Source organism: Trachypithecus francoisi, unplaced genomic scaffold (genome assembly GCF_009764315.1).
Source record: "Trachypithecus francoisi isolate TF-2019V2 unplaced genomic scaffold, Tfra_2.0 Lachesis_group15, whole genome shotgun sequence".
NCBI lineage: Eukaryota > Metazoa > Chordata > Mammalia > Primates > Cercopithecidae > Trachypithecus > Trachypithecus francoisi.
In genome coordinates, this window is record NW_022681460.1 from 65,798,796 (window position 1) to 65,813,420 (window position 14,625).

General features: G+C 42.5%; 1 protein-coding gene across 2 annotated transcripts in view; it reads left to right on the plus strand.

Annotated features, from left to right (window-relative positions):
* The window catches only part of LRP11 (LDL receptor related protein 11), a 43,443-nt gene extending 29,760 nt beyond the window's left edge, over positions 1–13,683 (plus strand). For both annotated transcript variants that reach the window (XM_033235092.1, XM_033235093.1), the window contains exons 6-7: positions 5,789–5,884; positions 11,781–13,683. In XM_033235092.1, coding sequence (XP_033090983.1) covers positions 5,789–5,884; positions 11,781–11,935 — 251 coding nt within the window. In that variant the 3' untranslated portion in view covers positions 11,936–13,683. The remainder of the gene's footprint in view (positions 1–5,788; positions 5,885–11,780) is intronic.
* Positions 13,684–14,625: the final 942 nt, after the last annotated feature.

Consider the following 14,625-nt stretch of genomic DNA (forward strand, 5'->3'; position numbering starts at 1 on the left):
CGCACCACTGCACCCCAGCCTGGGTGACAGAGTAAGACCTCATCTCTAAAACAAAACTATGTGTGCCTTGACTCAATTATCCCACTTTGGGGGATTTATTCCACACAAGTTACTGAGGATAAAATGAAGGTTTGTGCAGACATTCGGTTACACCAGAGAATGCATGCTCAGTACACTCTGAGCCCCCGGGCAGGAGGAGCACAGAGCTCCAGTGTGGCCTGTGTTTGCTCAGCATGTAAAGGCACAATGGCTGGATTGTTAACCATGGTCACAGCCTTAGGGCCTGTTCTCTGTGTGGTCCAAGTCATTTATTAACAATTCCATCCTCTTGTATGCAAGCTACCCCAAGGAAACACATCTGGTTTCCAGCCCTACAAAGGGCTAGAAAAGTGGTGCTATATCCGCATTCACGTGGAATCTGATTTTTTGAAACTTGAGAGTTTGTGGACATGTTAAAGTATTTCTTCCGGATCATCCTGCATGCTCTGTGGCAGCTAGAAATGAAATGGAAACAGTTTCCCTCCAGCTGCCAACTCCCTCTGTGAATGTGTCGCCATGCATAGTAAACATAATACATTCAGAAGAGAGGAAAAATAGTTCCTAAGACATTAACTCTTCCAGAAGGATCATTACCAAAAGTAACTATTTCCAGGAGCAAGTGATGTCATTGTTTTGTTTTGTTCTGATTCGCCACACTGGCTAGAGCCTGTGATTGGATGTGTGAAAGTGAAGCATTTCTCTATGGCGTTCCTTATGCTGAAATTTAGGAAAAATGAATCAGGCAGTCTGGGAAATCATAGTGAATTCCTTCATGGAATGTAAAGCGCAGAAATTCACATTTCAAATACCCAGAAGGCAGGGCAAGGTCCCTGGGTAATCCCAGAGTCCATGGCAACTGCGCCTTCTGAAGTCTCCTGTGCACACTGCCCGCTGCCTGATACCTGATCCTCCCACTACCTACACCACCATCTTCCTCTCCCCAGGGAATAAGGGCATTTAAGAAAATGCTCTTAAAAAGAAAAAGAAAAAAAAGAAAAAAAATTAAAAATAAAGTGCTCTTTAATTTTGACAACTGAAGATTCAGAAAGAACTTGCATAGTTTTTTAAATGAACCCACCTCGAGGTTAGGTCCCTTTTGCAAGTACAGTTAGCCAGTTTCTCTACTGCATCCTTAATGAAGCTTTGTCCAAGACTTTCCCAAAAATAATTTAAAAGTGTGTGATTTTGCCTGAGTATGAGTAAATAAATATAGTATCAACTTGGTTCTTGGAGTAAAAGACTCATATTTGCTAGCTGTGACCTTAAGAGCAGTATGGTTCAATGGAAGACTCCTGCCTTGGGTCAGTCCTGGGTTCTAATTTGCACCACCAATTACTAGCTAGTAGGTAATCAGTTTCTCTAAACTTCATTTCCTTACCTGTAAGAGAATAATAATCTCAGCTGGGTGTGGTGACTCACGCCTGTAATTCCAGCACTTTGGGAGGCCAAGGCAGGTGGATCACCTGAGGTAGGGAGTTCGAGACCAGCCTGACCAACATGGAGAAACCCCATCTCTACTAATAATAAAAAAATTAGCCAGGTGTGGTGGTGCATGCCTGTAATCCCAGCTTCTCGGGAGGCTGGGGCAGGGGAATCACTTGAACCCAGGAGGCGGAGGTTTCAGTGAGCCCAGATCGTGCCATTGCACTCCAGCCTGGGCAACAAGAGCGAAATTCCATCTCAAAAAAAAAAAAAGAGGATAATAATCTCTCATAATATGACTACAAAGATGGCATGAGATATTATATGTAAACATAATTTATGTCTCTCAGTAAATGTTAATGCGATACGAATTTTTGCTAGAACATTCAAGTCCAGTGGTATTCACTAGGAAACCAGGGTAAGAGAGCACCAAGTGTATAAGGCAGTTAATTCAAATAAAAATTAGAAATAGTGGGTTGGGCATGGTGTCTCACGCCTATAATCCCAGCACTTTGGGAGGCCAAGGCGGGCGGATCATGAGATCAGGAGATCGAGACCATCCTGGCTAACACGGTAAAACCCCGTCTCTACTAAAAAAAGAGAAAAAATTAGCCGGGTGTGGTGGCAGGGGCCTGTAGTCCCAGCTACTCCAGAGGCTGAGGCAGGAGAATGGTGTGAACCCGAGAGGCAGAGCTTGCAGTGAGCCAAGATTGTGCCACTGCACTCCAGCCTGGGCGACAGAGGGAGACTCCATCTCAAAAAAAAAAAAAAAAAAAAAATAGAAATAGTGCAGTGGTGTTTCCAGTACCGAGTTCCTTTAAGAATTAAGATGAGCAAGCTCTCATCTTCATTGAGAAGAAACAGAGTGGGGTGAGCACTGTAAATGCAGTTATTTTATGTTTTTTTGTTGGGTGAAAGACAAACCAGTTAATCCTCTGAAAAAAATAGAGAGTTAGTGAATTTTGGCACTTTGTTTTTATTCCTGACTCATTTTTATTTTTATTTTTATTTATTTTTTATTTTTTTTGAGATGGAGTCTGATTCTGTCACCCAGGCTGGAGTGCAGTGGTACTGTCTAGGCTAATTGCAACCTCCACCTCCCAAGTTCAAGCGATTCACCTGCCTCAGCCTCCCAAGTAGCTGAGATCACAAGCGTGTGCCACCATGCCCAGCTAATTTTTGTATTTTTAGTAGAGATGGGGTTTCACCATGTTGGTCAGGTTGGTCTCGAACTCCTGACCTCAAGTGATCCACCCGCCTGGCCTCCTAAAGCACTGGGATTACAGGCGTGAGCCACCGTGCCCAGACCCTGGCTCATTATTTTTAAAAAGTAGGACTTGAGTTTCCAACCATGTGATCTTCCCACTTCCAAATTTATTATTGGAGAGAGAGATAAAGCAGAATGCATAGAAGTCACTTTGCAAGCTAACCTGGCATTATGGCATGGGCAGGAAGAAAAGGATGAAGGGAGAAGTGCCACAAGTGGTTTTTAGGTAATTTAGCAGTTTGATTTCCAAGCTGTTTCAGGGCTGCTAGTTTTGTGTGTGCGGCTGCTGGATGGACTCTTTTGCATATCAGTGATTTATATCTCTACAGAACAAATCTTGTGTTTCTTTTGGAGATCCACGAGCAACTGGCATTTGAAAAAATCAGGCATTATTAAGTTTAAAACACAGTAATGTTTTCTATATCTCTACCAAGCAAAAACTCAGGAACATTCACTGAAGTTGAGTGTCTGTAGTAATCTAAACAAGGCTTACATTGAACCTTCAAAATATTATTGAAAAGATTCATATTTTTAGGTCAGGTGCTCACACCTGTAATTCCAGCACTTTGGGAGGCCAAGGCGGGAGGATCGCTTGAGCTCAGCAGTTCAAGACCAGCCTGGGCAACATGGCAAAACCCCGTCTCTACAAAAAAATAGAAAAATTACTCAGGTGTGGTGATGCTTACCTGTAGGCCCAGTTACTTGGGAGGCTGAAGTAGGAGGATCACTTGAGCCTGGGAAGTTGAGGCTGCAGTGAGCTGAGACTGCACCACTGCACTCCAACCTGGGCAACAAAGGGAGACCCTGTCTCAAAAGGAAAAAAAAATACTCATATTTTCAATATGGATATCAACACCATGAGATTTGCACCATAAAAGCAGTGGTTAAATATGTACCTTTTAACTACCTCACCCTGAGAAAAAGTGTAAAAAATTACTGGCCAAAAAAATTGCACTCTGTCTACTAGCAGTAAAAGTATAATAACATAAATAAGCTTCATGGTCTTATTTTTCTGTATTAAATAGTGTTTTCCTATGTCAGCAGCTGTTTGCAATACTTGTAGTATAACTTCCTAGGCCAGAATCATATATAATAAAATCTTTTTTCTTTTCTTTTTTTTTTTTTTTGAAAAGGAGTCTCACTCTGTTGCCCAGATAGGAGTGCGGTGGCACGATCTTGGCTCACTGCAGCCTCTGCCTCCCAAGTTCAAGTGATTCTCCTGCCTCAGCTTCCCAAGTAGCTGGGATTACAGGCATGCACCCCGATGCCTGGCTAATATTTTGTATTTTTAGTAGAGATGGGGTTTTGCCGTGTTGGCTAGGCATGGGACACTGCATGCGGCCCTTATATAATAATATCTTATAGAACTACCTGGCCTGGGATCAGGTATGATATGAGAGAATCCAGGTGGCTGGAGAGGCCCTTGGTGACCACTGTCCTGGCTATTGCAGTGAGTTGGACACTAACAGAACTCTATTTGCAGGGAAATCTGATCCTGCAGCCTATGAGCAATGGCTGTGTTTTCCTCATCTCTCTCCTTCTGTCTGAGCTCAGAGTTTATGGAGAAAGCCCAAATTATTGGCTGTATGTAGGACCAACATACATGGATCTTTCTAGAGTAACAAGACACAGTAGACTGTCCCCAAAGTGCCAGGATTATAGGCATGAGCCACTGCACCTGGTGCCACTGCACACTGCAACTTTGTGACTTAGTAAATTTGCAAAATGCAAGTTACCAAAGAATTTTATATACCAACTTTAAATAGTCTTATTTCAGTTGCAGGAATTGGGAACATTTATGTTGATGCCATATGAGTAAAGAAGCTTTAAAAATGTTTTTGTTTCTCAATAAAATTTGTCATTAGATTATTTCTAATTCATTGCCATTAAGCATTGTAATATTCAAAAATCCCACTTGAGGCTGGGCGTGGTGGCTCACACCTGTCATCCCAGCACTTTGGCAGGCTGAGGTGAGCGGATCACTTGAGCCCACCTAGGGAACATGGCAAAACCCCATCTCTACTAAGAATACAAAAATTAGCCAGGCATGGTGGCATGCATCTGTGGTCCCAGCTACTTGGGAGAATCGCTTGAGCCCAGGAGGTCAAGGCTGCAGTGAGCCATGATTGCGCCATTGCACTCAGGCCTGGACAACAGAGACCTTGTCTCAAAAGTAAATAGGCCGGGTGTAGTGGCTCACACTTGTTATCCTAGCACTTTGGGAGGCGAAGGCAGGTGGATCACTTGAGGTCAGGAGCTCAAGACCAGCCTGGCCAACATGGTGAAACCCCATCTCTACTAAAAATACAAAAATTAACCAGGCATGGTGTGCACCTGTAATCCTAGCTACTCAGGAGGCTGAAGCAGGAGAATTGCATGAACCCAGAAGGTGGACGTTGCAGTGAGCCAAGATCATGCCACTGCACTCCAACCTGGGCAACAGAGAGAGACTCTGTCTGAAAAAAAAAATAAGTAAAATAATAATAATAATTTCCCCCTCAGTATTATAACGCAATAGTTAAGTAATACATCATTAAATTAGAAGTACTGGTTTCTACCAAGAAACCAGTTTGCATCCCAGCCCTGTGTGAAACTGGGTAGGAACCTGATTCTGAGCATAACCAGAAAAAAATTGAGCTATTTATACCTGCTATCCAGAGTTGTGGTGAGAAAGAGAAAGAGCCTTATATATACCATTGTTTGTTCTTCAAAGAAAAACCTTTCTGGTTTCTGCTTTTCACGGCATGATATCCAGAGACTCCCTGTGACTCTTCTAGCCTGAGATCTCCCTTCTCCAAGAGGCGTGGTAGTAGTTCTGGTGCAGGGTGTGTCTTCCAGTCTCTCTGTGGGTGTTTTCCTATTAGCTGCGTCCTCTGCTTTATTCAGTGGCTCACCTTAGTTATTTACTGCTTAACTATCAAACATAGGCCTTTGTTTAGTAGAGAAATAAACAATTCTTCTCTAAGGCCACCTTAAAAAAAAAAAAGGCTGTCTTTTCACATGTGTTTCCTGAAGTTTCTGATGCGTACACCTTCAATATATATTCTTTCTTTTCTGCAGATAGTAGTTCCTCAGGGAAGGACAGAAAAGAGGAAAATTACATTTTTGAGTCAAAGGGCGATGGAGGAGGCGGGGAACACCCAGCCCCAGAAGCAGGTAAATGTCCACCTTGGAAACTCTTTGCAGACTGTAGTCTTCTCAGAACTTCATGGCCTGTGGCTGAGGATATTCCCTGAAGCCATGAGAGCTCCTGACAGGAGCAGTCCATCAGTGGACTGGAAGAACTGGCTCCTTGTTGCTTGTATTGCACTGCATCTTTGGGCTCCTGATAGTAACCTACCATCTTTGGACCTCAGCTGCCTTTTCTATACACCCTTCCAGGTGTGACACCTGTGGAAAATGTCATACTTGTGGCATGGTGGGAGATCACAAACTTTAGAGTCAGATGCCACAATCCAAATCCTTGCTCAAAGCTGGGCACAGTGGCTCACGCCTGTAATCCCAGCACTTTGGGAGGCCAAGGCAGGAGGAGTTTGAGCTCAGGAGTTCAAGACCGGCCTGGGCAATGTGGCAAAATCCCATCTCTACAAAAAAGTACAAAAATTAGCCGAGTGTGGTGACACTTGCCTGTAGTCCCAGGGAGGCTGAGGTGGGAGGATCACTTGAGCCTGGGAGGTTGAGGCTGCAGTGAGATAAGATTGTGCCACTGCACTCCAGCCTGGGTGACAGAGTAAGGCTGTCTTAGAAAAAAAAAAAAAAAATTCTCGCTTACCCACTAAACTGTGTGACCTTGAGCAGGCTGTCTTATCTCCGTGGATCTCAGTTTTCTCTTTGGTAAGGTGAGGATAGTAACAATACCTGCCTCATAGGGTTGCTAAGAAGAATATATGGGATAATTAATCTAAAGCATTTAATGCACTGTGTGGCTCATATGATGAGCCAAATATAGAAATAATGGCAGTTATTACAGAGTTATGATGAAAGAAGAGTAAAGGTCTTAGAGTACCTGGTTCTCTTTCCAAGTGCCCTAGTGACAAAGACAGAAGACAATAGGAATGAGGGAAGGGTATAGGAAGTAGAATATTTACTAAGTGGAAGAAGAATACAATAATGTCATTAATTTTGGTTGATTTTAACTAGCAAGAAAAGACTTTGGACACCATCCTGTAGAAAGGCAGGCTTTAGTCTTAAATCCCACAGACTGAAAGAAGCTTTAGGAGAATAAAATACAAACTTAAGTTATAAACATTGAGAAAACTTTCTTTTTACCCTATTTATAATATCAGGACAGGCCGGGCGCGGTGGCTCAAGCCTGTAATCCCAGCACTTTGGGAGGCCGAGACGGGCGGATCACGAGGTCAGGAGATCAAGACCATCCTGGCTAACACAGTGAAACCCCGTCTCTACTAAAAACTACAAAAAACTAGCCGGGCGAGGTGGCGGCGCCTGTAGTCCCAGCTTACCCGGGAGGCTGAGGCAGGAGAATGGCGTGAACCCGGGAGGCGGAGCTTGCAGTGAGCTGAGATCCTGCCACAGCACTCCAGCCTGGGCGACAGAGCGAGACTCCGTCTCAAAAAAACAAAGAAACAAAAAATAATAATAATATCAGGACAATATGAAAATATAATGTTTAAACAAAAGATAGCTAAGAATAATCCAGATGTCAAGTACGTGAGTGACCCCCTTGGTCTGCTGGCCTCCTAGACTTAGCCTGTCCCAAGATATTTGAATAAAAGGGGCCCTGTGCCCTATCAAGGGAAGAGGGAAACCAGCCCCCCTCTTGCCTCTCCACCCATATGTATCCAGAGAGTCTCAGCTGTAGTTGACTGTTGCCTATTCTGGTTGTTACATATATATTTTTTTAAATTTTGTTGTTGAGATAGAGTTTCACTCTGTTGTCCAGGTTGGAGCACAGTGGCACGATCTCAGCTCACTGCAGCCTCTGCTTCCCGGGTTCAAACGATTCCCCTGCCTCAGCCTCCCTAGTAGCTGGGATTACAGGCGCATGCTACCATGCCCGGCTAATTTTTGTATTTTTAGTAGAGATGGGGTGTCGCCATGTTGGCCAGGCTGGTCTCAAAACTCCTGACCTCAAGTGATCCACCTGCCTCAGCCTCCCACAGTGCTGGGATTACAGGTGTGAACCACCACGCCCAGCCTGTTACATATTTTAAATGTCACCCCCATTCATATGAACGGAATACATAATTCATCACCCTAGCTGGTTACTGAGAATACCATCTTGGTGTGTTTTAGAAGGAGCTAGAAAGTTGTAAATCTCAAATTATCCAAACTAAGCCAATTAAATATTACAAGTCAAGAATAGTTTTCAATATTCTGGCAAGTACTTTTGGGAGATTTCATTTTCCTTGTCATAAAAGCATTAAACAGGAGTCAGATCAGACCATTCAGCAGCCTCATATCTGACTTAGCAAATAGAACATTTTCCCAGATCTTGTCTGTTTCATTGTTACCATAGCTAAACCTGAGCCCCGGCATTGGGATTGGCCTCTTCAACCACAGCTTCCTAACCCTTTAGCCTAAATGCTTGTGCTCATCTTCAAGCAAGTCCCCTAGACTGGGGCTGGGTGTTGCAGTCCAATTGGTGAGAAATGATTTGGGGTTCCTGGGGTTTCTGTGGGTATTGACCAAAGTCTCTTTTTTTGTCCCGTTCCTTTGTAACACATGCACCTTATAGGAAGGTGGAGGGAGAATGACACCTTGGGGCCACTTAGCCTTGTCAGAACTTCTTTCATCAGATGGAGACTAGGAGGCAGTAGTAGCTACTGAGGCCCCAAACTGCTGACATGGAGAGACCAGGCAGCCGTCTTGACACCTCCAGGGCTGCTGTGTGTGGAATGAGACAGCTGTAGAATCCAATGCCAGTCCATAGGTTTATCACCGATTTGTGTCTTTCACAATTCTCTGGAGGAATGCTGGCCTCTTCCAGAACTTTGTTTGATACCTAACAGTCTCTAAAGCAGCTTTCCCATCCCCTCCTCCGGCACCCAGACACTTTCAAACTGTTCTTGAGAATCTTGTTCAGGAGTTTTACCTGGGATTCTAAAAATACACCAGAGTTGAAGTGCCGTGAGTGTGTCATCAGCTCCAGGTCCTTTTGTCTTCAAGAGGCTGCCACCTATACCTGGGACCAGATTTAAGCCCAGTAAATCAAGACTGTCTGGAGTGAACTTCCTCAGCTACCTGCCCCCCAAATGTAAAAACTCATTTGGTTGCATTCACCCCTCTTCCTCTCCTCCAATACTAAAGGAAGAGGGGTCCCCTCTTTCCAAGGTCTCTCTCCCTGATCTGGATATAGCCCCTGATTTCCTCAGGTGCATTGCTCATCATCTCCTAGCTCTCCCACGTTTTTCATCTGTTTCTCTACTGGCTCATTCCCCTGACTGGAATCACCTTCAGATTTCTTAATATGTAAAGAAACAAAGTAACATCCTCCCTCTTCTGTCCTACCATAAATGAATTACTAATTGCTAAATCCAGTGGGCTCTCCAGGCTTTACCTCACTTGACCTCTCCTTAGCATTTGATTCAGCTGAGGACTTTCTTCTTGGACTAGTCTCTTTCCTCAGCTTCCAAAAGCCCACTCCCTACTACAGTGGTCGTCCTCCTGTTTCTCTGACTGGTCTTTTTCTGTTCTTTTTGGTCCTCTTCTTTTGTCTGCCCTCTAAATGCTGGTGTTTCCCAGGACCTTGTTCCTGGCTCACCTTCCTTCTTCCTTTCTCTCTGGCTGTCCTACCCACTACCGTGACTGCAGCTACCACCTTTATGCAGAAAGGCTCCCACATATTTAGGCCCAGATAATCCAAAAACCTAAGAGAAAATTCCACCTGACCGCCTGTAGGCATCTCAATCTGAAAATGTCAAAAAATAAACTTATCTCCTTCAACCACCCAACAGTCTCTATCATACATCAAAATCACTCAAGCAAAAATCCTACAGACCAGATAGATGGACCACCGATTTTATTAATACATCTATGCTTCATACATAATTTTATCATAGTAACATTAACACTTTGTTGCATTTTTTCCCATTTAAATGTCTGTCTACCCAGACTTAGTCATTCAAAAACTGTCTCATTTACATTTTGCAGAAGCAGAGTACCATAGTGGTTAGAACCACAGGCCCTGGGGCTGTCCTGTCTGGGGTTATTTACTAGCTCTACCACTTAACAATCTTAGACCTAAGTCACTTCAGTCTTTCTCTTTTTTTTTTTTTTTTTTTTTTAAGACAGGATCTTACTCTGTCATCCAGGCTGGAGTATAATTTAAGAGCTCACTGAAGCCTCTACCTCCCAGACTCAAGTGATCCTCCTGCTTTAGCCTCCCAAGCATTGGGATTATAGATGTGAGCCACTGTGCCCAGCTTCACTTTTTTTTTTTTTTTTTTTTTTTTTTTTTTTTTGAGATAGGCTCTCACTCTATCACCCAGGCTGGAGTGCAGTAGCCTGATCATGGCTCATAACAGCCTCAACTTTCTGGGCTCAGGTGATTGTCCTCCTTCAGCCTCTCGAGTAGCTGGGACTGCAGGTGCATGCCACAACTGGCTAATAATTTTTTGTAGAGACAAGATCTCGCCACGTTTCCCAGGCTGATCTTGAACTCCTGGGATCAAGCAATTTGCCCACCTTTGCCTTCCAAAGTGCTGGTATCACAGGCCTGAGCCACCGTGCCTGGCCTTCACTTCATTCTTGATACCTTACCTCCCTCATTTGTAAAATGGGGATAATAATAGCACCAATTTATGTGGTGGTTGTGAGAAATCAATGATTTCACCTATAAAGCTGGTATTCTTGGCATTAGCTTATCTTGCGGGGGGTGGTATTTATTTACGAATAAAAGGATTACCAGCATTTAGTTCAGTGTCTGGCACCTGGAAGAAGGCTTTTAATGAATGCAGAATGAATGAATAAATGAGAGCAAATGTTATAGAATGAGCTACACAAGGGAGATGTTTCTCCTCTAGTTCCGCCAGTCGGCAAGATCCCTACAGCTAAAAACAGTTCCACCATGTCATCTCTAGACCCGGCCTGGCCACAGAGTAGATCAGACTAAAAATAGAGCCTGCTAAGCTAGATAAAAAAGACTGATCTTGGCACACCCTGTCCTTCCAGACTCCTGGAAGCCTCGCTACTTCTAGTCTGGTGTCAAGGATCTGCCTCACAGGAAAAACTAAAGAGATGTTTTCCTTTAACGTCCAAAATCACGCCAGCATATTTGGAAGTTAGTTTTCAACAAAGGTTCTACTGACTGAGTCAGTTCCCTGGATTTAGAAAGGAAATAAATTTCTTAAGCCCTAACCAGAACAAGAAATCAGGAGTTAGTTCATAGTTAGTTGAAGAATGATCATGTATGAATCCATAAATATAGTCGATGACTACACAAAAAAAATTCATGATGAGAATGCCTATTTCAGTTGGATGTAAGAGTGATCAGATGGTAATATGTGTACCCATTGATGCCATTCAAATTTTGTAGGAAGCTGGTACAGAATTTGGTTTTAAAGAGGTCTGTGTTGGCCGGGCACGGTGCTCACACCTGTAATCCCAGCACTTTGGGAGGCCAAGGCTGGTGGATCATGAAGTGAGGAGTTCGAGACCAGCCTGGCCAAGATGGTGAAACCCTGTCTCTACTAAAAATATAAAAATTAGCTGGGTAGAGTGGCAGATACCTGTAATCCCAGCTACTTGGGAGGCTGAGGCAGGAGAATCACTTGAACCTAGGAGGTGGAGGTTGCAGTGAGCTGAGATTGAGCCAATTCACTCCAGCCTGAGCAGCAGAGCAAGATTTCATCTCAAAAAAAAAAAAAGTCTAGGTTTGGGACCTGAACCTATAACTTACAGCCTCCTAGGCAAATAAGCAAATTACAGAACCTCGGTATACCTTAGTTAACCTGCAAAACAGTGGTAAAACTAATACCAATTTGTTTGGATGAAATAAAATAGTACATGAAAAGCGCTTATCATATAGTGACCAGTAGCTGTCACTGTGACTAATCACTGGCTTGCCCTCTTCATGTCTAACCTTCTCAAGGTGCGGTGCTACCCCTGGCGCTGGGTTTGGCTATCACTGCCCTGCTGCTTCTCATGGTTGCGTGCCGACTACGACTGGTGAAACAGAAACTGAAAAAAGCTCGTCCCATTACATCTGAGGAATCGGACTACCTCATAAATGGGATGTATCTATAGGAATGTAATTTAAATAGCTTGGGGCAAGGACATGTTTTGTTTATAATTTATACATCTATTAAGTTCTGGATATTTACAGCTTCTTTCGTTTTTAATTAGGCGAGAAGATTCTGCAAATCCCAAATCTTTGTCTTTATTGTAAAAAAAAGTTCCTTTGGAAGTTGTAACAGATTTTGCAATTTAGAGAGGAATTCATGATTAAAGATTTCTAAAAATATAATTCTGATTTATGTAAGCTGTCCCTGAAAATAGAAATTTGTACTTAGCTGAGAGAAAATTCAGCATTTCAGGAGGTGGTATTAGGATGACTGTGTTAACCCCTTACTTTTTAGAAGCCAGCTGTTGGCCCCTTACCATGCTGGACTGCTATAGGCCCAGCTTCCTCTTGTTCTGTGGCCCTTTTCTTCCTCTTTGAAGCTCCCAATGTTCTTTTTCTTTTCCCCTCTAAACCTGTTTCTGAGAGTGGATCTCAAGTGAGTTCATGCCTTTAATCAGATGTTACTTATGGCGGGTATACCTAAATTATAAACCTTATGTACAGGTCAGTGAGCCTCGGGAAGATGAGTGTGGGTCCTTCCCAGTCCTCTGACATCATGTCATATAGGTGGCTGCCTCCTTAGACTGACCTTCAGGAGAAAAAAACCCAGACTTTGAATTGGAAAAGCTCTAAGATGGTCATGCAGTGAGATAGGAAATCAAGATGAAAGCAGAGAATCTGCCATGCCAAAAACGAACAGAAACTTAGTTGAGGGCAAAGAGAGCAAGGAGGACGTTTAATACTTCGCTACATCAAGTCAACACTGCTCCATGGTGAGATCACAGCAACTCATTTATATATGTAGAGCCTTTGTTGATGAAAGAGAAAAATGCCAATGGAAGAGAGGACATTGGGTGGATTCCTGGGTACAGCTTTTGTAAAAATATCATCATGGCTTTCATCCAGTGGAGTTGATTTCTTTTAATGTTATAAAATGTTAGAATGTGCCATCAGCTAATGCCAGGCTTACGTATTTCTAGGGCATAAAACAGTTTTTCACAAATTCATCTTTATAGAAAACCAGCATCTAGCTTAGCATCTTTCCCCTTTTAATTTGTAGGCTTTTAAAGGCAAATTATTCCCACCATCACTTAACGCCGGGATTATACACATTCTAGAAATGATTCTGAGAGGAATGTATAGTATGGTGCCTATCTACACTCACATGATGTTCTTATTTACATATGTTTTAACCATAAGTGGCAAATATTTAAAAATATTTGAAAAACACTCCAAAATCTAGTACACTTTATTTTTAGACTGACCCTGAAGTAGGTTGTTCTTTTAACAAGGGGTTTAATTTGGGTGGGGAATATAACATATCAAAATACATGAACAAATGGAAAGTTACTTCTAGAAAAGCAAAGAAATTGGGTATCATTTTTGTTTCTTGGGAAGCTAGTTTTGTTGAATGTTTAGAATTGAGCAAAGATTTAAATTTTTCAAGGGCAGTTTAGAAAAATTAACTTTGTGAATGAACTTAAGATGTCTGTACTCTATATGTGATGCTGTGCAGTTTGTTTTTGTATGGAAAGATGTCACCTATAGCCATAACCAATAAAATAAAAACTGATGAGGCATGCAGCTTTCAGCACATCTTTTATACATGAAGAAATTAATTTTGTGTTGCTATGGTGTTGAAATATCTGAGAAAAGATGTTCTGTATCTATGTAAACATGATTCCTTTAATAAATTGTATTTTATTATTAAGTCTTTTTTTCCTTTTAATGTAAGTTGCTATTATTGACTGAGCTGTTACTGCATTATTTGGATTAAATCATACCAATCCTATTTTACAACAGGGGAAATTGAGTATTACAGAAAGTGACTTGCCCACGGCCACATAAAGCATACTCGAGGGAAGGAGAATCAAGGTCTACAAAATATTTATATTACCAGGTAGACTGAATGTGACTTTTAAAAGTGATCTTACCTGTAGATGATTGAAGGAGTTCTGAGTGATACTCGTGCCTCAGCCTCCCGATTAGCTGGGACCACAGGTGTGTGCCACCATGCTCAGCTGATTTTTGTATTTTTTTAGTAGAGATGGGATTTCGCCATGTTGGCCAGGCTGGTCTCAAACTCCTGACCTCAGACGATCCACCTGCCTCGGCCTCCCAAAATGCTGGGATTACAGGTGTGAACCACCACGCCCAGCCGAGATGTATATTTCTATTTGTCTTTCCATTTTGCTGTTCAAGGCCCACTCTTGATTACTTCACCTGTGTAAACAAACAGGTGTGCTGTGCTGCAGAACACAAGCCACCATCCTTACCTTCAGATGTTCGCTCAACATCATGTTGATGATGCCTCTTAACACAGCATCTGAGCCTGAGATTCCATAATTTGGGCTCCTTGTTAAATTCAATCATATTGTCTCAAAACAATTTCATGTTTTGGTTTGCTTTCTCAAAGTGGATTATGCCACTTTATTCCTAGCAGAATTAATGTTTTGTTTTCTGGACTCCAGGTTTTCTACAATTTTTTGGATTAAAATTGAACGAGAATTTCTAACAAAGACCTGCCCAAGCTGAATACAAAGAGGGAAAAGCTTAGTTTGCAGTTTGCCATTCACAAATTTCTCGTCTCACAGATGCTTTTTAAGCATCTGTGTTGCAGACTTTTCTGTTCCTGTCCCCATTTTTCAACCTA